The following is a 24,505-nucleotide window of genomic DNA, read 5'->3' as shown; positions in this document are numbered from 1 at the left end:
GTATGTGTATGTGTATGTGTATGTGTACACCATGAAACTAAATACCCGGAGTACAAAACAAATGCCATTCGGGCAATACACGCCTCCTACGGTCAGCATGTATTGACCCGGACGGCATTTATTATGTGTATGTATATGTGTATATGTGTATGTGTATGTGTACGTGCATGTGTATATGTGTATGATAATGTGTATGTGTAAGTTCAGATACATCCGTGTTGACCCTAAATCTAGTTGGACCCAGGGCTACGTCTTAAACCACATTTGAAAATTCAAATAAACATGCATGAAAAGTAAACTGTGTTTATAAATTGTGCCAAACAGTACATGACATAGATAATTGGGGTTGGTTGTATCACACTAGGGTGATGTATTTCACAGAATATATGAGACATGCACTGTCACCATCATAATGTATATTTATTATATCAACCATTTTGTTATCGTACCTAGAATGGGTCAGTGCTCTTCTCAGACTTCTGTCCATTATTGATTGACTCTGGATATATACGAATATTTCAAAAGAATAACGAGTTCAAATGATGATTTTATCACCAACAGTTTTGGAAAATTCTCTAATTCTTTATTATTGTATGCAATACTGTAGTTTAGTGTTTTATATATATTTATAATTATCTATTATTTTTGTTGTTTCTGTATGTTGTTTTTGACTCTACATAATGTTTTATTTTACATTATTTCATGTCAAATAAAATAATAGTGTGTATACTATGTACAACATAATTATTGTAATAAACTTCAAAAATTATAGTTTATTCATAAGTGTGTGAATTAATCATGACACCCATACAAAGTACATACAGAGATAACAAACATGGCATCCTGTAAATTATTACCCCAGTCGCCATGGAAACGACATTAGCCTCCTAAACATTTAACTCTGCAGCTCTGGGGAACGGTCGATTACGTAATGTGATGGCATGTTAGTTTAGAACAAGTGTGAGCAGTTGAATAAACGATTCAACATTTCAACGATGTGTTCAGCGTGAGTGCATGTCGTACGTGTTCTGAAAAGCATACACATTCATGGTCTTGCTGCTAGACGTTCGGGCTTTCTTTCGATACTATATAGCGTACGAAGTTCGCAGTGAGGGTTTGCCCGACATCCTCGATAGCGATGTTCGGTCGTGTGTCGTATTGTATCGGAAGAACATCCGAGGTCTAGCAGATAGACTAACACATTCACAGTCTAGTCTCACAGTGTTTGGAAACTATACGAAATTATCAAACACCACGGAAGAGTTGAGAGTTGACACGGTTCTTCCGCAAACATTCATTGATTCACCGTTGCATGGGATGTGTGTTCCAAGTGGGGTTCCAAGTACATTCTTGGCATCGCGGTGGCACACGGTAACACGCCAGTGGTATTGATTCCCAACTGTGTTTACTTTTAAATATCGTATTCAACGACCTCGACCATAAACTCGCCGGCCCATGACAATGTTGTGTATCAAATGAAAGTGAAACGTTAGTATGCACTGCCATGCCCGGCCCCTTCACTTGGCCAAGGCCCCTTCAACTTCGTCGAATGGATAGCGTCCTTGCACATTCATTCTGGTTAATTGAGTGCACTGTTCATGATCGCAAAATAATTATAGCGTATAAAATAGTAACACTTACAAAATTCTGCAATATAATATGTCACATCATAATTTTCTTCACACCAATCGATAGTTGATGTAGGACGACCCCAGTAACCATCCAAAGTTGGCGCCATCTTGCAGGTAAATGACTGTAGATATTTTTCAAAAACTGCCAAACGAGGGCGTCCTAGCAGTGTCAACATGTCATGACATATCCGGATCGTCGCGTCGCACAGGATCCGAAACCTGATATATTAAAGACGATATTCATTCTAAAGTCCATTTTCTACTTCTCCTTTCTTTATTTGCCCTGAGGTATCGATGATTCATTTATGCATGTATGATTTTGTGAAGACTAATTACATTGACTTTTACGGTGTAAAGTGTTTCAAGTACACTGTAGCTATTCTCCTCACAGTCACTTGTGAGCTAATATTTTTATTCTAGGATGATCGTAATACTAAATTATAACGTTATTACATATTTACTAATATTCATAAAATACCGTAACTGGTAATTGCATCGGAAAATACTATTATTACACCACAGTCACTTGTGAGCTAATATTCTATTCCAGGATGATAATATTCTAATCTATGATGAGCATAATACTAGAATAGATTATCATCCTGGAATAGAATATAAGCTCACAAGTGACTGTGATCAGCGGCCGGGGGGGGGGGAGGGTCACCCTGTTTTTTGAAATTGGCAGTAGGGGGTCATGTTATTTTGAAAATTGTGGATAGGGGGTCATTGTGTTTTGGATTGTGATCGAAGAAAAAAATCCTTTTCTACAATGGCATATAGCCTTGTCTGAAATGTGGTACATGTCAATATTTGTTCTTGTCCCTGTTTCTTACATGAATTCATTAATATTACTTATTAGTTCAAATATAACTATACATATACATGTACATGTATTACCTAGCTACCACACTAGTTACAGAACATGTCATGTAAATGCTTGGCTGTTTCACAATCAATGCTTCACTTATATTGCAATTTGGGGCAAAAGTGAACTTGAAGGTTTCGTAATGGTAATCTTCATAGATAGTTTATAAACATGCAATATTAATGCCCCTATACCAATGTTACGGGCCAATTTTATGTGACATGGAAAACTCGTTTAAAACTTACATTTATATTTGCTTTTCGAAGCTTGGAAATATTACCTCAAAGGCTATCAATAACCTAAACATTGCCTTAATAGAAGCAAAAAAAAACATCTGCCAGGGGAAAACCCCAAGGACTTCCTCACCCCCAGCGGTCACTCATGTATTCAACCAACAATCAGTTGCGCCAACAACCTTTTTACTGTCATAAATGGTATTAAACTTTTCTTAAATATTTTCACCCAATTCTAGTTTGAGATGATATTTTCTTTTAAAGATGTGAAGGTAGTCTAAAATTGCCTTAAACTCCAAATCTCCCCTACCAATGATACTACCAATTAAACAGATTATCTTTCATGTACTGTTAATATTAATACCTCTAAATTCCCCAGTTCGAGGAATATTCATTCTTTCCTTTCCATTACAAATTTTGACTTTGTGGGCTTGGACCCCCCCCCCCCCCCAGAAAAAGGGGGATGCATGTGCAAAGTCCTGGACGAACATGTGTTGGATCGCATTTAGTGTTGTTCATATTGAATACTTTTAACATTGTACAATTATTATTGTGTGTAGTTTTCATTTACCTGTATGAAAAAAAGTGGTACTTTTACTGATTACAGTCAAAATAAACAGTTGATTACACAGTACGCCGACTACAGAATTATGATTTTACAGACTTTATTGCAATGTTTTACAAATACGAAAAATAAAATGTTCCGATTATGAAGAACGAAAATGCCCCTTGCCCACCCTCTAGGTCAGGTCAGGTAAGGTCAAATGTCAAGTCGACAATCCCCCAAGTAAGAGTTAAGCAAAGTCAAGTAATGTCAAGTCAAGTAAAGGTAGGTCAAACTCTAGCAAAGTCAAGTAAAGGTAAGTAAGATCAAGTCAGGGTAAGTTAAGCTAAGCAGCATATATTGATTTTTACTAACTAGCTATTTTGTACTTATTTCCAATTACATGAGTTTGAACTGCAGTATTCTAAATTGTCATTATCAAGTCAAGCCATGTGATTTGAAAGATGAATGTAAAAAAGTCCAATCCGCATGGATTCCAGGTTAGAGCAATCGCGTTCTCCAAGTTGTTGTTTCTCCAAAAAACTAATAATCAACATTTTGATGTTGAGAGTTTTAGTCTGCATGTTGAACAGTAGTTGCATACAATATTAAGTATTTTCTAACATGTAGACCGAGATGGTGCCAATATTGAAATGTCATCTGCTAAAGCAAGCGAACCAAGAAATAGCAAACCCATGTAACATCCGACACCACTGTCATGTGACTGTTCTCGTTCAACAAAGGGTTGTTGCAAGATTGCTTCCCTGTCGTACACCCAGAAATATAGGAAATTCACGTGTGTCTGGCAACTTGACAATTTCGTCCATAGAACATATATTTTGTAAGATCCTCCAAAGTTTTGAATTTACGCCCATGTTGTACAATTGTGAAATCGACCATTCCACCATAATGAATCAAAAGCTTTGTGAATGTCTAGGCTACACATAAAGTCTTTGCTACTGTAACGCCTTTCAATGCTTGATGAAGTAACGTCTCTAGAATACAGAATGCTGTACTAGTAATAATTACTCTGACCAGGTTGATAACCGGCTTGTGGGGTGTGAGATTTTCTTTTCAAGGAACCATGGTTGTAGGCGATAATTGAAATACACAGTTCAAAGAGTTTGTGAAAAGTCGGTAGGAATGTAATTCCTCTGTATAGTTTGCAGGATGAAAACGGTTTGATCCTAGAATGTATTTTATACAACCATAGAATGTAAAAAATAATTATTAAATGTATTAGGTGTGCAATTAGCTCCTGACCATCACTCACTCCTAGAATGTATCTCGTGCAACCATAGAATGTTCCCCGACCATAGTCCAATCTAGAATGTATTTCGTGCAACAATGGAAATTCAATGTAAAACAATGTCTTAATGGTATTTCGTGCAAAAGCAAGTGCCCCGGACCATCCCTCGATCCAAGAATTGCTCATGCAATCATAGAATGTAATTAATGTATAACATCAAGGTAAAGAATTTCTGTATATACTTAACTAAAATATTCAGAGCATCCATATCAAGTGTAAAACTATTTGTGTACAATACCCAATGTCAGTGGATATTGCATGCATATATGTCGATACGCCACTTGTTGTCAGATTTTAAGATTTCAACACCAAGCCTGAGCGCACGCGACTTATAATTGTTCTTCGCCTGTCATGGCAAGAGTCCAACCCAGGAGAAGTTAATAAATGCGCACACTCCGGTTCCACGGCACCAGACGATTTCTTATGGACTCAACCTACTGTGTGTGGATGTGTTTTGTATCTATTCGATGGCTCCTGTACTGATAAGACATATACGGTAAATACCACTTTAAAAATATCTAACTTCAGATAGTACTGTACAATATTTTAACCATAACTCTCCCTGATTTTCACTGTCAGACATCATCTCCTGGGAGTCAGACAAGTTTGTTTCTCATCTCTAGTGAAAGCATACAATCATTTATTAAGTGTTACTTTCACTCATTTAAGATTTTGATAAAGCCGATTTTATTTAACATTCACAGATTATTCTAATCAACAGGGAAAGGATATTGTGATGAACAATGTAATTGGTACAATTACGACTTCTATTGTTGCCTCCTACACACACTCTCTCTCTCTCTCTCTCTCTCTCTCTCTCTCTCTCTCTCTCTCTCTCTCTCTCTCTCTCTCTCTCTCTCTCTCTCTCTCTCTCTCTCTCTCATCCATCATGAAAACATTGGTAATAACACAATATGTATTTCTAGGTCAAGATAAAAACAAAACAAAACAATGTGACTTGAAATATGTTTTTATTTTACATGTCAAAACTTTACTGATACGTACAGTTACCAGCTTTATAATTTTTTGTATCACTATAGATTACAATAACTATACATACAGATTGCAGATCAGCTTATCTTATTAGACTAACTAATCACATACTCACTATTATGGTAAGGTATTCTACTTCATATGTACCTAATAACTATACTGGATGCAGAAAACTGGAATATGCTGAGTCTATGTTCTTTAAAGGGTACTTTTACCTGTTACTTTGTAGAATTCTACTTTCTGAAACATACTTGAACCATTAGTTGCTTTCGGTAAACTCAAATCACATATGTAAAGTGGCCATATGGATGAGGATGGGGTATTTATTTTATTTTGGATTTTTAATTTATAAAACAATTTTATCGTGGCTTTCTACTTGAAAAATCAATGTGAAACAACATAGACCAAGTTCTTGTTTGTAACTCAATAATTGTAAAACACTAATTGAAATTTAACAAAGACAATAACATGTATATACAAAATATCTGAATTGCTGGTTTTGAACTATTAGTATATCTTAGAAAGTGCCTATGCTGTAAGGATAAAACATACACACAGTATACATCAGAGTGGATCCCAAAATGAACTTTGACACAGGAAGTGATGCAGTCTAAATCAACCTTATTATTTTCCTTTACAAAAAAAACCCAGATGCATTTGTTTTATCTGTATCTGCTAATGCCTTATGACACAAAAAAGTTGTCAGTGATTTGGCTAACATAAAAGTGTATGTTAAGTTACACCTCTTGGAGGGCCACAATACAAAATAATACAGTGACTAACTACAATAGAAATGAAAAACTATTAAAAGAAAAGTCCTCTCATTCTTCTACCCATTCCTTGTCTGTCATAAAGTACGTTGAACTTATTCACAAACTGAAATAAAAAAGACAAGCACATTGTAAATCGGAAGTGTAGTAGTATCCCTGAAATATCAACATACATATTTGTGCACATCGCCCTCTATGGCAATGTGTAGTGTACTAAATTTAACTTCTTGTTCATTTATTTTATTGTTTTCTCTGGGTAATGTCACAAAAGAGCAACAATAAATTAAATGACAAAGAAATTCATATATGTCATGAATCCTTATCTGCAGGAAATACAGAATAAAGTAATTCTTGCATTCTGTATTTCCTGCAGATTGATTGATTGATTGATTGATTGATTGATTGATTGATTGACTGATTGATTGATTGACTGATTATGTACATTGTGTATAAATAAAAACTGAATTTCAAGCCCAGACAAAACAGCTTGAAATTGATTGATTGATTGATTGATTGATTGACTGATTGATTGATTGACTGATTATGTACATTGTGTATAAATAAAAACTGAATTTCAAGCCCAGACAAAACAGCTAATCTTGTCTCAAGGATAAGGAATTCTAAATGTATACTGACCTGATTGATGGAGTTACAACCTTTGGTTATTGTTCCTAGATATGACATCAATGATACATCATTGCATTGCTGTAATAACAATGTCAAATTATTAATAAGATTACTCTGCCAGTTAATGCATGGTGAACAGGGATTTGGAAAAGGCCTTTGTATTTGTTTACAAAATATTTGTTTTCTGTATTCTGGGAGATCTTTCTGGAGAATATATATTCATTATGTTGTAAGAAGTCACACAAAGTGATGATTAGATAGCAAACTAGTGTCAAATACATTCCAATGCAAACATCGTCTAACAAATAAAACTACATACATTTCCAATGTGAATTTATATAATTGCATTAAAAATACAAACAATTGTTAATTATAATTTGATAAGTTAAATATAAATTCCAAGTTATGAAAAAGTTACCATATGAAAAATTTGGCATAAGTGATTTCTTACAATGTAAACTGTATTTCCATAATTACATGTACATCATAAAATTTACTTTTATGTTGACTGTATTAGTAATACTTACATTGTAAAAATCTCCTTTGAAATTCTCTGTGCTAAGTACTGGTAGTCTGTGACATAGACTATAAGCTTCTCTAAGCACTTCATGATTCCGTGGTAATTCACCAGCTTCCACAGCTTTGATGTATTCTAGGATCAATTTGACTCTGTTGTGTAACATTTTAATAGCACTGTACTGGGCACTCAGGTGTTCAGCTACTGATCAATCAAGGAAACAAAAATATATATATATATATCACCAAGGCATCGTAGTAAAACAAAAATATGTTTAGAAAAGTCAAAATGAGAAAACAACACATGATTACATAAATTAAGTGTACCAGTATGTGCCCATGGTATTTGCATTGCAGTGCAATACCATAAATATAACTGCACACCTGTATGTAAATGACATGCAAATGAAAGTGCAATCATTCCTTGTACAAGAAACACTGTGATAGCACGGCATGATTTTTCCTGGTATGTTGCTCTTTCAGATAAACATATATAATAATAACAGAAGCACATGACATGTAACTGAGGGCTAATATGAGTTCTCAGGGGTACATGCATATATGCTTGCAATGTTTTCTGCTGCATTGTCACCATAGAGACCACCACAAGCATTCTTACAAAATAAGGGTTAAAGCATAGACAATAGAGAGGGACCTCTCTATTGTCTATGGTTAAAGACACTGGCATTCACGCATCACAAGGACTGAGGGTTGTTTGATATTACAATTGATTTTCTAGCACATCATATATTTATGAGAACTGTGACATTTAGTATCAATCAAAACAAAGAAAATAATAATAAGGATTTCTGGTATCAAATTAATATTAAAATATATGAATGTAGCATATTTTCAATCCTGCACACTTACTGTGCACACAAAGCTTGCATCATGAAGTACTACATGAACAATAAGTATAATTATTGCTGTAAGTGTATGTAATCATAAGATGGTGTTCAATGATGTAGGACTTGGCACATACAAGGCTTAGGAAAAATATACCTTCATACAAATTAATATGAATAAAACAGAGATACATGTACTAACAAAGATGGCAGGCATAGAATCACAAAAGAAAATACAACATTCCACAGTATTTGTAAAGTGGTCATTTACTCTTCCTAGTATTTCACAATAGACAAAATCTTCACACTGATTTGTGGTGTGTCAATTTCTGAGCTACAAGACACAGGGATATTGATGCTAATGAAAACACTGTGGAATACCCATTGGAGTCATGATGGGTGAATGGTTAGCGTGACTGGCTTGGAATCTACAGGTTGCAGGTTCGAGCCCCGTCGCTGCCTGCTGTTTGTTTCTGAGTGGCTAAAGTCCTTGAGCAAGATTTGAACCACGACTGTGCCTCAGTCAACCCAGCTGTATAATTGGGGACCTGGTAGGATGTAGGTTGCAATGTGAAGGCTTTAATCCTATGCGCTTAAATGGCTGCAATGGGTTGTATGCTCCCCAGGGAGTTGAAAAGGACTAAAGGGCTGTTGTGCTGTTCTGATCCGAGCCAGGGGTAATAATTGTAAAGTGCTTTGAGCATGGAGTGGGAAAGCGCTATATAAGAACCCAACATTATTAATACTAACCTGTTGAATTTTCAGAGCTATCAGATGTAGACATTCTGGCTACATGATCTACACCAATCCTCTCTGCTTCCTCTGTGGCTAGTGTATATGGGATTTCTACCAGTAACATAGTGGCTACTCCATTGACTACATCTATCACAGACTCATATACAGTGACAGGTAACTGAAAAACAAAAAATACATTAGTATGTAACTCCATTGATGACGTCAATTACAGATTCATAACTCTAGACACCAGATTAGTCTGTAAGATATGATATGTCATGCCACATTATCAGTGAAGTGATATCTGATAGTATAGTGTGTAGCATAACACATCATATCTTAGATACTCAAACCAGACAGACTACACCACATATGACATCTATCACAAACTAGGGATCATTTTTCACTGAAAAGGAAAGAAGTAGTCATGAAACACTCTGCACTCCCTAAAACATGCATGGTGATTATAGAGGTCCTGTTATTTAGTGCCATGTATCAGAATGGGTCAGTTCAATGAATCTATGATTTACAAAACCATTACACTATCCTGAAGAACAGAGTACAATGCATTTTGGTGTATATAAACAATAGTACACTGTAGTTGTACACGACATGACCATTACACTATCCCACAGAACAGAACAGAGTATAATGCATTTTGGTGTATATATAAACAATAGTACATTGTAGTTGTACACGACATGACCATTACACTATCCCACAGAACAGAGTACAATACATTTTGGTGTATATATAAACAAGAGTATGTAGTTGTACACGAGATGGCCAACATCAACGAGACATAAATTATACCATACTTACATCAGTATTTCTTGTTAATGGATTCATCTTTAGAAATATGGGACTTTCATTAATTTCACAAATCTGTCAAGACAAAAAGATAATCAACATCAGATATAATATTAATAATAATCTTTATTCATCCACAAAAATTCTGAAATTTGTTGATTGGTTGCCACAAGAACAGCGCCCCCTAATGAGGTGCCAAACAAGCAGGATGAAACCGGACTACCTGGGGAACAACCTGCATGGTTTGGCAGGGTCAAACTGAGCATCACCCTTCTTACATACAGACATAGTTTAAGTATGGTAGAATTTAAACAGTTTTCAGTGCATGTATTGTAACTAATACTTCAGTTACAGCTAATGCAGCTTTGAGGTGTCAAGCTAAGAAACACATCTCAGTGATTTGTTCATGATTACTCTATACATTTAACAGCTACATGTATAACAATGTATCTGCCATTATTTTGTACTCGTATCACAATCACACAGCAAGGTAGCTAAACATTTAGGCTAAACTGTGACTTGCGATCATAAATATATTTCACACCTGAATTTAATGAAGCTAACCTTCCACACCTCCAGTTTACTCAACACCTCCAGTAAATTTGGATCATTCTGTCAGATCAAGTTAGGCACTGACGGACAAGTGATTTGTTCAAAACATGTCTGTTTCGCAATCAATAAAGTGGAAGAGAACTTGTGTATGAATCATAGTGCTTCCATGATGAACATACAGAGTGTTATAAATACATTGGCTTTCTGAAAGGTTGTATTTAATAATTAGTACTAAATATGCATTATTCAGACATGATTGGATTAATAAGTGATAAATTGAGTTGAATAGATGTGAAGCATATTACCTGTTTGTGAATTTTGATATCAGATTGGTCAGCTGGACCTCCAGTAGTGTACCAACCCAAGAAATCAAGATCTTTAAACACCTGTTTGACTGAATGTGACATACATTTAAGTTAATATACATTGTATTTACAAAGATTTACAGTGTTACATATGAACTATTTCAACTCACACTTAAAGGTGATTCAAAATGCGAACATTCACTATCACTAATTTGCTAGACGACATGTTTGTGAAACGCATTCTGGTTTTAAAACTTTTAAAAAGCGTCTGCAAACACCTTAAAATGACCTCTTTTCAGTCAGTTCCCTTCGGATTTACTTCAAGAGTCTTCGGGTATTTCCGGTCCCACCTAGACCACAGGATTTTGTGACATCATAAGGAGTACTCGTTAGCACTAAGGCTATGACGACCGTAGTCACTAGGTGAATAAAACTCAACAGCATTGTGAAAAAAATACATTGCTGGTTGTTGTAATAGACATCAGTAAACAAAAACTACAGTCTACATGTCTTATTAACCAACATTTACCGATATTTACTCACACTTTCTGACTAATTGTCAGTGTCTGTGGGTATAAAAGCTAAAATATCATGTCCCCATATTATGGCAAAATAAATCAAAATGGCTAGACTAGATATACATAAACACTTTTTGTTTGTGATTTGATGAAGTCCTAACTGTTAATGTTTGAACCATACTTGTACCTCTTTTTACCCGGCTTTATAGAATACAGGTACCTTGTAGGATAACATTGTTATAATGACAATCTAAACAGAGACCCTGGACTTGAACTACCCAAAGTCTACTCCAGCATCATAGTAAATCCCACCCATTGGGGGGGTTTCCAATTTTCAACCACAGAGGGCGCACCCTGGTGGTGAATCACAGCCATGAGATATGGCCGAAACTGCGGTACACCTTTCACATGTACAGCATCATGTTTGTTCCAAAAGGTATCTTAATTATAATTATTCTCAGTATCGTAATGGAACACAAGAGCATTCACAGTATCAATTTAAGGGATATTGTGTACATATTTCCTTTTATGCTTTCCAGAGAGTTGAGGAAGTACAACTGTCTGAAGGGCCATTGTGTCATAGCTCCAAACATGTACCTGGAGTGATAATTGTAAAGCAATTTGAGCACAAAGTGGGAAAGTGCCACATAAAAACTAGCATTTATTATTACACTGTACTTATTTATACATACACTGTTCTTCCTTGGTATTGTAGTAACTTCTGTCAATTACAATATTACCATCTTCTCTGTGGAACATTAATTCAAAGGAATTGTATACTTCAATGTTACGACCTTTCTGGTTGCCAATTAATGCACCAAGTACTGTAAAAAAACAAAAAACAAAATTATTTTCAGAAGGAAAATCTGTTGAAAATTATTATATATGTCTGTTTTTCTATCAATTCAATCACAGTTTTGGCTAGTACTTCATAGCTTTCCAATAAAAGACGATTTTCGTTGTTGTGGGTTAAAACGAAAATTTGGTTTTCTTGCCAGTCATTACACACTGTATCAATGCCATTCACAAGTGTAAGGAGGCCGGTGAGGGCGGAATTATGAACGGCATGACGTACATACATGTATCTTTACACAAATTACAGTGTAAGTTTCATCTGTTCAAAGAATGTTTTTGGGATAACCATGAACATACCATGACATGTACACACAATTATAATGCACGTGTTGTTTCTTACCACAGAACATAAGGTTTGAATACTGACTAGAAATTGTATAAAAATGGTGTCTGGTGATACTATTACTAGTAGTACTAGTGTTGTGGTACATCATGTATGTAGCTATAAACGTTGGGATAAACATCATCTATACAATTATTCTTACTTGCAGACGGAGTAAGTCGGGACTCACAGAAGGGGTCAATTTCAGATTGAGTTCCGAATTACTTCGTCTGCATTCAGGACTGTAGGGTGGTACTGTCAGAAGTGAGTCCCGACTTACTTCGTCTGCAAAGTGCAAGACGATGATAAACTTCTAAAAAAGAGTATGTTTTGCTGTGACCATTCACTCACCTTCCATAGGTTTTCCCTCCTGAGCCTTGATCCGCGTCCAATGTTCTGACACATTCATGATAACCAAAGGATGTAGAGCAACAGTGACACTTGCTGTGGTTCCAGCCGATGCCATTACGGAATCAGGCGACGACTTTGCAGCTGCTGAAGGCGACGGATCTACTTCCATTTTGCTCGCCATTGCTGAACTTTTCGTTCAGCAGTTTGTTTGTAGCTTCGTTCCTCCAATGTACATCTCATGCGCCCCAACAAAGGGGGCAAGAGCAGAATAAAGAAGAACTACATTCGTTTACTTTGGGGTGCGGGGGGGGGGGAGGGGTAGGGGGGTTGAACCGTTTTAGTACTCATCCTACTAAAACGATGTTACTTTCATCTGATTTTGCCTCTAAATGCAAATATTTCTATTTTAAAAAAAAGCTGGAAGAATTTTCACTATAGTAAATGCATGGCACTAAAATACGGTATAGCGTATTACTATACAGGGTGGTGGTCGAGTTATTTTTTTTATTCTAAATTGAACTATTCATCTCGTTCCTAACTCAGGGGCCTGTCTCTACTAACCAATTATAAATAGGAAAATCTTCAAATAATTAATATTAATACAGATTCAGCAAAATGTGTTTTAAAAAAATAAAACAAGACAAACAAAAAAACAAATTTAAATACTCGGATTATATTGACACATTCTCGCAAACCAGAGAGCTGTTATTTCTTCCGCTACAGTTCTTACGGCAAGTTTCGACGGTGCCGTAAAAGAGGCCATGGTTTGCGACGATATGATACTGACAGAGCATACACGAATCACACATGAGCTTACAAATTAGCCCTACTTGCAAAGATCCAAGTCTGTGCAAACGGTGTACGGACTCGATTCTGACATTGTCCCCAAACACAAGGAGAAGGACAGTAGAGGACATTCTGGGACATTGTCAGAATAGACTCATCATGTGAGCTGTTATCAGACAGACAGACAGACGGACGGACGGACGGACGGACGGACGGACGGACGGACGGACGGACGGACAGACAGACAGACAGACAGACAGACAGACAGACAGACAGACAGACAGACAGACATACAGACAGACAGACAGACAGACAGACAGACAGACAGACAGACAGACAAACAAACAAACAAACAAAAGAATAGCATAACCTTCCTTCCTTACGGAAGGTACGAAAACTGCCCTCTAAAAACGCCATTCCATTGCAAGTTTGTTGGCTGCACCCGAACTGAAATAAGGGAATGTGGTTGTGGTTGACAAAAACCAAAACCAAAACCAACAACAACAACAACAACAACAACAACAACAACAACAACGACGACGACGACGACGACGACGACGACGACGACGACGACGACGACGACGACAAAACAGCAGCAGCATAACAAAACAACAACTAATTAGAGTTCTCTCCTTCAATTTTTTTCTGGAAAAGTAGCCAGTAGACATTCTTTGAACAATCAAAGTTAAAATACATATATGACTAGGCCAATCACTCTTGGTTATTATTGAATGTAAACCAGGTATCCAAGTCCCAGACAGGATCACGAGAAATGTGACCTTACAAAAAGGTGAAGTTACTGTATTCTTCGAATTCACTCATCCGTACAATACTTACTTCATGAATAAATGGAGTCTATTGTGATGAGAATACACTACAGTCTGTACAACAGGCTTGGCATATTGGAAAGTGTCCTTCAAGAAAGGTAGGCTTCCAACACCGTAGGCTAGTGAGTGTTTCAGGTCAACAAATCACGTATAGCTTCGTGTTGTTTCAATCACGTGACAAGAAAGATCTTGGGACTAGGCTGCATGGACCATACAGTTAATTCACTACATAGTATAGTTTCAGAGCAGTTTCATTCGACGTTGTATACTTTTGGAGTTAATGGTGAGAATTTCATTCGATTAACATATTGGATTGAACTTGAACAGATGTCTATGTAGGAATGTAACCTTGCTAGAACCATGTTAGAACTGTATACGTTTGAGAAGACGACGGAAAACACTGCAGTACCCGCACACCTATCATAATGGGTGTATTCAATGATACCACTAAATCAACTTTCGTCCTACTACTGGTGGTTGGTATACATATAGTTGGGATATGTCGAGCTCAACCACAAGCCCAAGGTAAGCCATTTGTCTGTGATTGACTATCAATGAAATTTGCATTGTAGCTTGACCTTTGACCTCTGGGTTAATCCTTTCTCAGTTAAAGAACACACCGTATAGATCCAAATAATTCATCATAATGTATATTAATTGTTTAGTATTATTTTGTGAATCTCACAGAACTGAAAGGGTATGGCCATCGGTTATAGTTACCTTGTTATGAGTCATACAACATATAATACAGCAGTACTCTAGCTATGTGATCAAGAGTTTTATATATGGTGAACTTCAAAACTGAATATCACCCAACATAATTTAAAACATACAGCTACAAAGCATTGAAATTCTTTACCATGCCCCCTTAAAAGTAAAATGTCAGGGAAAAATTCAAGATGGAACTCAGGAATTATATATTAAGTACCCAGTGACTTACAAATTCCAACCCTTGCGTTGCTACGTTTCGTTATAGATATAGATACTTCTAGTATTATTCTTACTAAGTAAACATCGTACATACATGTTACGGATACCCTTATTCTTCATCAATTTTCTATTCTGCTAACAACATTAGAAAGACGATTTTCCATTTCATCGATCGATATGAACATAATAATCAGTTTAAATAATATTTTTTTAACGACATAATGATAAACACAACTTGTACCATTTATATATCGATGTAGTGTTGTATCATCAAACAAAATATTTATTCTCTTCGTGTATATTTTCAGATCCCGATGGGTGTTCTTCGGATCCTAACGTGTGTAGTCCATTTGCTAACTGTACCATCAGAGGGGACTATTGTACTTGTAATGATGGTTACGAGGGAAATGGCACAATATGTACAGGTAAATACAAAGAGCAACATATACTGTATCGTTTGATGGAAATAGTTGATTTTTGAATATGCATCGCGTACAGTGTAAGTCTGTAAATATACACGTATGCCATGTCGATAAGCTCTCATGCATCCATCTACCCCCACCCCACCCCACCCCACCCCACCTGAGATGTGTAGAGAACGCAACATTTCCAGGTTTACAGTATCACCGGTACGGTACCATCATTCAAATGTTCCAACTTCACACATTATCTAGTGGATGTTTCCGAAAAACAGATTAAAATCTAAATATGATCGAAATTCGTATATTTAAAGAAAAAAAGTAGTATATGACGGTTTTAATTACAATTTGTATCTTCTCAGATGTTGATGAATGTTATAATGGAACTGACTCATGTAGTGATTACGCTTATTGTACAAACACGGAAGGATCATATAACTGTAGTTGCTGGTTTGGGCTTATTGGTGATGGATATAACTGTACAGGTAAGCTCTTGAAGTAATCCGTTATGTACTAACATCATAGGTGTTATCAAACCACGTACGGAGTCATGGTAGTAAGATTGAAATCTAAATATGATCGAAATGTCAGAATTTTGCACATTTCGATGAAATGTATATAACGTAATTTGTATCTTTCCTAGATACCGATGAATGTGCTGATGAACCGTGTAATGATCATGCTGATTGTTATGATTTCTTTGGAATACATTACTGTTTTTGCCAGGTTGGGTATTCTGGCGATGGAGTAACGTCATGTACAGGTAAACAAGTCAATCATGCCGTTGCAATCAAAACGCGCCGCCGTTGCAATCAAAACGCGCAGGGAACATGTATACATGGAGTCATGATCTGATGGTTAGTGTCGGCTTTGAATCTGCCGGTTGTAGGGTTCTGACCCCACTGCTACCGTTCTTTTTACGATACTGTGTCTTTTATTACCCGATCAAAAAGAAACAAAATGACACCTCAAACATAAATGCATAAGAATCAAAACAATCAGATCGAATAATAGGAGTGAGAAAATAGCGATGCTAATCGTGTCTCACCCCTCGAAACAGAAAATAATGTTGCAAGTAATTAAAATATACAAAATGTAGCTCTACCCTCGAGCCCCCTCCCCTCACCCCCACATATCTCTGACCTGCAAAATGAAAGCAAGGCATATATTACATTAACACTATACACTGTTATGAGGTGTACCATTTCAATAATTTTTTTAAGTAATGATGCTATGAATAGCTGACTTCTCGGTTCATTTCTAGTGTCGTGTTGTATTGACCATGTGATTGCACCTGTAGTATGTTATTGATTGTTTACCATAATATGTTTACCATAAATTATTCTGATCTTTCTGTCGTTTATTGTATTCATACTTTAACACAGTACAGTATTCATCAGTAGAGTGGGGTAAATTTTTGGTGCAGCAAATTATACACAAAAGGACCTAAAACCCTATGCAGCTTATATACATCGAACATTTCTAGCTTATTCAACAATACAATACAATACAATCGTAATAGTTTGAGGTGAAAGTAACTTTCAATTCATTATTTTAATTCTATTCAATTGATTACACGTCATTTACTCAGTTGAATGCTAAGGTTCGAACTAGATACCAAACTCCAAAGTCAATTTATAGTACATGTTCACTTACATGCTATCTCTTAGCATCTTCCAAATGTTCCAACATTGTCTGGTGGATGTTTTAAAAACAGACTGAAATCTACGAAATATCAGAATTTGTATTTTCAATCTATATTGTGTATTAGCTTAATGTTCTTAATGATTTACATCTTTCCAGATATTGATGAATGTAATTACGATGACCCTAGCGTGTGTAGTGAGTATGCTGATTGTACAAACACCGGGGGATCATATAACTGTAGTTGTTGGTCTGGGTATACAGGTGATGGATACAGCTGTACAGGTAAACTCGAAGTAATGTATGCTATCAAAATGAAAAGTGAGTCATGTACGTGTGCCTAGAGTTATCTGTGAAAGGGTAGCGTGTCTGGCTTGGAACTCTACAGGTTGAGGGTTATAGCTGTGGAAGGGTAGAGTGTCTGGCTTGGAACTCTGCAGGTTGAGAGTTATAGCTGTGGAAGGGTAGAGTGTCTGGCTTGGAACTCTACAGGTTGAGAGTTATAGCTGTGGAAGGGTAGAGTGTCTGGCTTGGTACTCTACAGGTTGAGGGTTATAGCTGTCGAAGGGTAGAGCGTCTGGCTTGGAAATCTGCAGGTTGAGAGTTATAGCTGTAGAAGGGTAGAGTGTCTGGCTTGGAACTCTGCAGGTTGAGAGTTATAGCTGTGGAATTGTAGAGTGTCTGGCTTGGAACTCTGCAGGTTGAGAGTTATAGCTGTGGAAGGGTAGAGTGTCTGGCTTGGTACTCTACAGGTTGAGGGTTATAGCTGTGGAAGGGTAGAGTGTCTGGCGTGGAACTCTGCAGGTTGAGCTAGAGTTATAGCTGTGGAAGGGTAGAGTGTCTGGCTTGGAACTCTGCAGGTTGAGAGTTATAGCTGTGGAAGGGTAGAGTGTCTGGCGTTGAACTCTGCAGGTTGAGCTAGAGTTATAGCTGTGGAATTGTAGAGTGTCTGGCTTGGAACTCTGCAGGTTGAGAGTTATAGCTGTGGAAGGGTAGAGTACGTGTCTGGCTTGGAATTCTGCAGGTTGAGAGTTATAGCTGTGGAAGGGTAGAGTGTCTGGCTTGGAACTCTGCAGGTTGAGAGTTATAGCTGTGGAAGGGTAGAGTGTCTGGCTTGGTACTCTACAGGTTGAGGGTTATAGCTGTGGAAGGGTAGAGTGTCTGGCGTGGAACTCTGCAGGTTGAGCTAGAGTTATAGCTGTGGAAGGGTAGAGTGTCTGGCTTGGAACTCTGCAGGTTGAGAGTTATAGCTGTGGAAGGGTAGAGTGTCTGGCGTTGAACTCTGCAGGTTGAGCTAGAGTTATAGCTGTGGAATTGTAGAGTGTCTGGCTTGGAACTCTGCAGGTTGAGAGTTATAGCTGTGGAAGGGTAGAGTACGTGTCTGGCTTGGAATTCTGCAGGTTGAGAGTTATAGCTGTGGAAGGGTAGAGTGTCTGGCTTGGAACTCTGCAGGTTGCATGTTCGGGCCTCACTGTTTTTATTTGTTTCTGAATGGCTAAAACACTTACTAGATGAGTACTAGCATTAAACATCGTGGAGAGACAGACAGTAGAAAACGAGTCCACGTGGATAGTTTCTAGACTTTATTAAGCCGCCACCTATTAACCCAATAAGAATTAATATTGTATTGAGCACTGTTCTCTCCAGAAAGAAGCCTTTATATTTATATAATGAATTTATAATACACACACAACAGCAATGTGGGCTAGATAATGTTACACCCAATCAGTTTATAGTGAATTGTTGATTTATGTTAGTATTTCTTGTAAACCACTCAATTGTAAAATAAGATCATAACCACAGCTTATTCCACTTAAATAGTGTTTATACTTCAAAGATGATGTCATTCGTTACATGTATATTTTCAGAGATTGATGCATGTTCTAAGGGCACCGACTTGTGCACACCATTCGCTGATTGCTTGCCCAATGGTGAGACATACTATTGTGTTTGTAAAGATGGATACACGGGAGATGGAGACATATGTACAGGTAAATACAAACAAAGGGCTAAGACAAGTATAAACATGACTTCTCGTTTTAGAATGTACATGAATGCAACATACTACAATGTTATTATGTGAGGTACCATACGTCGAGTCCGGACGACATAAGGCATACGTCATGTACACTGGTTGTGCACAATGACACAACATAATGTACAGCTTTCATTCGAGTATCATTGATTGATTGATTGATTGATTGATTGATTGATTGATTGATTGATTGATTGATTGATTGATTGATTGATTGATTGATTGATTGATTGATTGATTGATTGATTGATTGATTGATTGATTGATTGATTGATTGATCGATCGATCGATCGATCGATCGATCGATCGATCGAGCGAGCGAGCGAGCGAGGGAGGGAGGGAGGGAGGGAGGGAGGGAGGGAGGGAGGGAGTGAGTGAGTGAGTGAGTGAGTGAGTGAGTGAGTGAGTGATCAGATAACCAACGGGAGCTAGTCCCATTTATAGGCGCCTTTGGTTGAGTGTTAGTGTAGGAGGAAACCAGGGTACCCGAGGAAAACCTACGTTGTACGGTAGAGTCAAACTGAACGACACTCTTTTTATCATTCTTCAAAGGAAAATGATTACTGTTGCTATGGTTATTTAAAATTATTTACGTATACTACTTGGTTGTTGCCATTTGGATTTTGTGGCAAGAGAAAAGTAATACAAAGATACCATCATACAAGATTGCTAAGGGCCTGTTATATTTACACAGACAGACTCATCACACCACAATTTGTATCTTCCCAGATATTGATGAATGTTCACGTAAAACTGATTTATGTAGTGATTATGCCGATTGTACAAACACCTTAGGATCATACGACTGTATTTGCTGGACTGGGTTTACTGGTGGTGGATACACATGTACAGGTAAGCTCTTGATGTAATGTGTAATGTAATAATAATAATAATAATAATAATTAATGGTTTATTAAAATTGTTCGTAGCAGTCAGAGACTGAATTGCGACAACTTCACATAACTGATAAATTTAAAATATAGCAAACATTAAAACCTTTACATTTCATGTTGAGACAGAATTAAAATAACATTACACAATTACAACTAACAAAAGGGCACGGCAACGGACACACACGAAGACACTAACCACTGAACCATTTAAAATGCTTCTAACAAGTGTGTTTGTCATCATTCCATAGTTTAATCATGTAAGGAATTGCACTTTTAGCATATCTCTGTGTACGTATCCTAGGTAGAGATAGTTGCCGAGAATTACGTAGTTCAAGGCCGATTTCATCGCTACGTTCCTTAGTAAGCCAGTCACTGTGTAATCTAGACTTTTTGAGTGATTTCGCAAAGTTTAAACATATATTATCGCGTCTCTGTTTTATATCTACAATTTTACATGTCTCAAGTGCCTGATGATATGATACATAGGCCATACCCAATATTATTCTACAAGCCCTTTTCTGAATACGTTCTATTAAATGAATCATGTTGCTTAACGGTTAACCCAGGATGCCATACAGGTACAGCATATTCCAATAAAGGTCGAATGTACCCGATATAAATTGTGATCAGATCACTTCTACTAAGGCCAAATCTCTTAAGTGAACTTAGCAAAAACAAACGGCCACTCGCACGCCTTGTAATGTCACTGATATGTATATCCCATTTCATGGTTTTAGCAATTTTGACTCCTAGTATATTGAGCACATCTGTCGATACAAGTTCCTGTCCAGCAAGTTGCAAAGACGTTGATGGCGGAGGTTTCTTGACAAATGATACATCCATAGAATGGCATTTTGAAGGGTTGAGTGACATATTATTATCTTGTGACCACTTTTCAAATCGCTGCAGTTCAATTTGCATATTATTACAATCATTAACAGATGTATTCTCAATCATAGTCAAATCATCAACATATTTAAGAGCTAACATGTTTCTATCTATTGTTATACTCGCAGCGTCGTTGATTATGCATAGAAAAGTAGCTGGTCCTGTGAGTGTTCCTTGAGGAACTCCAGCACTTAAACAGTTCCACTCGGATACTTCACACATTGGGTTCTACCAGAGAGAAAGTCGATAATATTATATAGTGGTTGCTATCAGAATGCACGGAGAGTCATATGACGATAATGATGACTTTGTGCATTGTTTTCACATTTGTACACTTGTACACACAGAATCGCACACACACACATACACACACACACACACACACAACCACGTACATTCACACGAATAAATATATACATGAACACACAAACAGACATGTACAGGTGTACAGACACAAACAAACAAACAAACAAACAAACAAACAAACAAACAAACAAACAAACACGTACACACAAACAAACACACACATATCTATAACATGGTTTTTCAAATTTCTCTAGTCTTATATATTAATATTTAGACTTATATAATAGTATTATCTTTGCTACTTTGAATAAAAGTGAATTCATTATATTTTGTACACTTACATTTACATTTTTAGATATTGATCCATGTCCTTTGGATATCCAACAACTCTTGTGTAGTCAATTTGCTCGTTGTACTAACAACAATAGAGAACATGTTTGTATTTGTGACATTGGTTATGAAGGAAGTGGGACCACGTGTACAGGTAAATACAAAGAGACTTCATTAAACGACTAATATTTCCTTTAGCGGTGATCGTCATGTTTAGAATATGAATTCATTCAGGTTTGATTCAATTTACAACGATGTAAGTGAGAAGAGAGTTGTCCAGTTTGACTCTACCGAACAACGCAGGTTTTTCCCGTGTACTCCGGTTCCCTCTTGCATTAACACTGAACACTCCTCCTGTTTTTGGAGAATGCCTGTAGGTTGGAATGTAAATAATTGAATAATAAATAAATGTATTTTTTCCCCAGATATTGACGAATGTTCACACGATGTTTGTAGCTCTTTCGCCGACTGTACAAACACCAAAGGGGCGTACCAGTGTACTTGCCGATATGGGTATATTGGCAATGGACACTATTGTGAGGGTAAGAGGCCAGTCATATGGTGTTTTAAAGTTGAAGTCAGAATTGCTCAAACTGACCCCCCCCCCTCCAGATTCGATGACCAAGACCAACGTGACCCCACCCCGTAATGAAAAAGTTTTCCAAAATCCTTTCACAGTGTATTTCAGTAAACAACATAGTGTACATGTCTGATTATAGTACATACAGTCATAGACCCTCCACGTGGTCTATGGACAATCTTACTTCATGAAATGACGATCCTAATTTCAAGACTGGTTTCTGTTGTTATATATAGTGAATACAGAACTTAGAATGTAGAACGCAGAACGTGTTTTAGTTTGTTTCTGTGATAATTGCGATCTTGATGTTGCTCTTATCTCTGGTGGTAGTGCTAGTGCACGTGGTGGGGAGGTGTTCGTGATAGTGATACTGAGAGTAAATTTAGATAATCGTTGCACATTCGATAGCATTTACCATATCTGATGTTATTATATTATTACCCAGACTACCATATCCGCCACATGCGACATCCCTCACCTCGTACTCTCTAACAACGTCATCGCAATGTATCGTATACTATTGTAGCAGTAGAAACAGTTTCAAATTAGCAACTTTTTTGCCAGATTTAGAGAAGCCGTCTCTTTGGAATTGTGTAGACGTGAGAGTCAGCATTGATGACCCAGATGTACCTATCCAGGTATATTGGGACCCACCCATAGCGAATGATAATGCTGGAATACCCACTCTGAGTTCATCAAGTAATCCCGGAGATTTCTTCACGGTTGGAAACACTAATGTGACATACTGGGCTACCGACGATTATGGAAATGTTGCCTCGTGTCAGTTTACAGTCCGCATCTTTGGTGAGATCACGTGAACATTAAAATTATAAATTTATAAAAATCACAGCTGTATGTATGTATGTATGTATGTATGTATGTATGCATGTATGCATGTATGCATGTATGTATGTATGTATGTATGTATGTATGTATGTGTGTGTGTGTATGTATGTATGTATGTATGTATGTATGTATGTATGCATGCATGCATGCATGCATGTATGCATGTATGTATGTATGTATGTATGTATGTGTGTATGTGTGTATGTATGTGTGTATGTATGTATGTATGTATGTATGTATGTATGTATGTATGTATGTATGTATGCATGCATGCATGCGTGTGTACGTATATGTGTGTGTACGCGTGTGTACGCATGTGTGAATGTGTATGTACATGCGTGTGACACGTACGCACGCACGTTCGTGTGTGTGTGTGTGTGTGCGCGTGCGCTCGTGTTCACAAGTATGTACGTATGTGCCTGTGTGCCAAGAGATGAAGAATCTGCAATACGATTAAAATTGCAATAATCAGACTTGACAAGGAAATTTCTCGTAAATTGTATTTTTTGTTTTCTTTCGTATTACAGACTATTACTCTAACTTCATCACCCACTCAAAGGAAGAATTCATCCCAGGCAATCATGAAACTGAAATATGGTTAGTCATTACAGAAAAAGACTGTCTTTTTCTATCTATCGACGAAACACGATGGGAATCCGTTACTTACTGCATCTCGGTTAGTTCATGTACTCTTTCAACTGGTTCGATCTATCACTCAGACACTAGTACTCGACCAAATCCAGATTGCATATTTTACGAGAGGATCGTAGGTAAGTAAGACATCGACTATAATGTTATTGTCTATCACATAATTACTCTATATGGCAAAGACATTTCTATAGTCACGTCTATACTATCATACATCTAATTAGCGTATGTATATTATTTAAGGATAAATTAATGTTTTTCTATAATGTACTTTTTATAATGTGCGTTTGTCTATAATATATATGCCAATATTTGGTGTGTCTAAAACATACACGGTTCGGTTAGCGTCTATATATAATATATGTAGTTATGGATGTATATGTCTATGACATGCCCTCTCTCTCTGACTTTGCACACACACACACACACACACACACACACACACACACACACACACATGCATGTGTGTGTGTGTGTGTGTGTGTACCGTAAAATTTCCATGAACAAACAGGCCTTGATTAACTGAATTATTTGTCTGAACATATGTGCAACATATACATCCATGATAATGCATACATATATAGTAACTTGT

At 37.0% G+C, this 24,505-nt stretch overlaps 3 protein-coding genes across 4 annotated transcripts in view; 1 reads left to right on the top strand and 2 right to left on the bottom strand.

Moving 5' to 3' along the window:
• Window positions 1-1,738, bottom strand: part of LOC144442625 (alkaline ceramidase 3-like) — a 44,443-nt gene extending 42,705 nt beyond the window's left edge. Inside the window, exon 1 of the mRNA XM_078132005.1 lies at window positions 1,642-1,738. Within this exon, the coding sequence (XP_077988131.1) occupies window positions 1,642-1,738 (97 nt within the window). The remainder of the gene's footprint in view (window positions 1-1,641) is intronic.
• Window positions 1,739-5,580: 3,842 nt separating this feature from the next.
• LOC144442337 (COP9 signalosome complex subunit 6-like) lies at window positions 5,581-12,971 on the bottom strand. 2 transcript variants are annotated; one of them, XM_078131649.1, is made up of 8 exons: window positions 12,782-12,971; window positions 11,946-12,077; window positions 10,736-10,824; window positions 9,891-9,953; window positions 9,084-9,246; window positions 7,500-7,693; window positions 6,982-7,050; window positions 5,581-6,451 (listed from the first exon to the last, which is right to left on the bottom strand). In XM_078131649.1, the coding sequence occupies exons 1-8, from the start codon at window positions 12,960-12,962 to the stop codon at window positions 6,380-6,382; spliced, it is 963 nt and encodes a 320-aa protein (XP_077987775.1). In that variant the 5' UTR covers window positions 12,963-12,971; the 3' UTR covers window positions 5,581-6,379. The 2 variants fall into 2 exon arrangements, with proteins under 2 accessions (XP_077987775.1, XP_077987776.1); XM_078131650.1 differs by having other exon boundaries at window positions 7,500-7,690.
• Window positions 12,972-14,578: 1,607 nt separating this feature from the next.
• LOC144442366 (uncharacterized) overlaps window positions 14,579-24,505 on the top strand; it is an 18,576-nt gene continuing 8,649 nt past the window's right edge. Inside the window, exons 1-11 of the mRNA XM_078131695.1 lie at window positions 14,579-14,919; window positions 15,633-15,749; window positions 16,106-16,228; window positions 16,387-16,506; window positions 17,547-17,672; window positions 19,256-19,378; window positions 20,152-20,274; window positions 21,865-21,993; window positions 22,265-22,381; window positions 22,984-23,223; window positions 23,793-24,035. Coding sequence (XP_077987821.1) covers window positions 14,820-14,919; window positions 15,633-15,749; window positions 16,106-16,228; window positions 16,387-16,506; window positions 17,547-17,672; window positions 19,256-19,378; window positions 20,152-20,274; window positions 21,865-21,993; window positions 22,265-22,381; window positions 22,984-23,223; window positions 23,793-24,035 — 1,561 coding nt within the window. The 5' untranslated portion in view covers window positions 14,579-14,819. The remainder of the gene's footprint in view (window positions 14,920-15,632; window positions 15,750-16,105; window positions 16,229-16,386; window positions 16,507-17,546; window positions 17,673-19,255; window positions 19,379-20,151; window positions 20,275-21,864; window positions 21,994-22,264; window positions 22,382-22,983; window positions 23,224-23,792; window positions 24,036-24,505) is intronic.

This window comes from Glandiceps talaboti, chromosome 11 (genome assembly GCF_964340395.1).
Source record: "Glandiceps talaboti chromosome 11, keGlaTala1.1, whole genome shotgun sequence".
Lineage (NCBI taxonomy): Eukaryota > Metazoa > Hemichordata > Enteropneusta > Spengelidae > Glandiceps > Glandiceps talaboti.
This window is presented reverse-complemented; position numbering and strand designations above follow the sequence as displayed.

Bases quoted from the DNA above. Each gene is read 5' to 3' on its own strand.
- LOC144442337 (XM_078131649.1), bottom strand. From the start codon at position 12,962: ATGGCGAGCAAAATGGAAGTAGATCCGTCGCCTTCAGCAGCTGCAAAG. The intron at 10,825-11,945 runs GTATGTATAAAT...TGTCACATTCAG, and splicing joins CAATACCAAGGAAGAACAGT to TCAAACAGGTGTTTAAAGAT. The intron at 9,954-10,735 runs GTAATATGCTTC...TTGTCTTGACAG, and splicing joins ATATCAAAATTCACAAACAG to ATTTGTGAAATTAATGAAAG.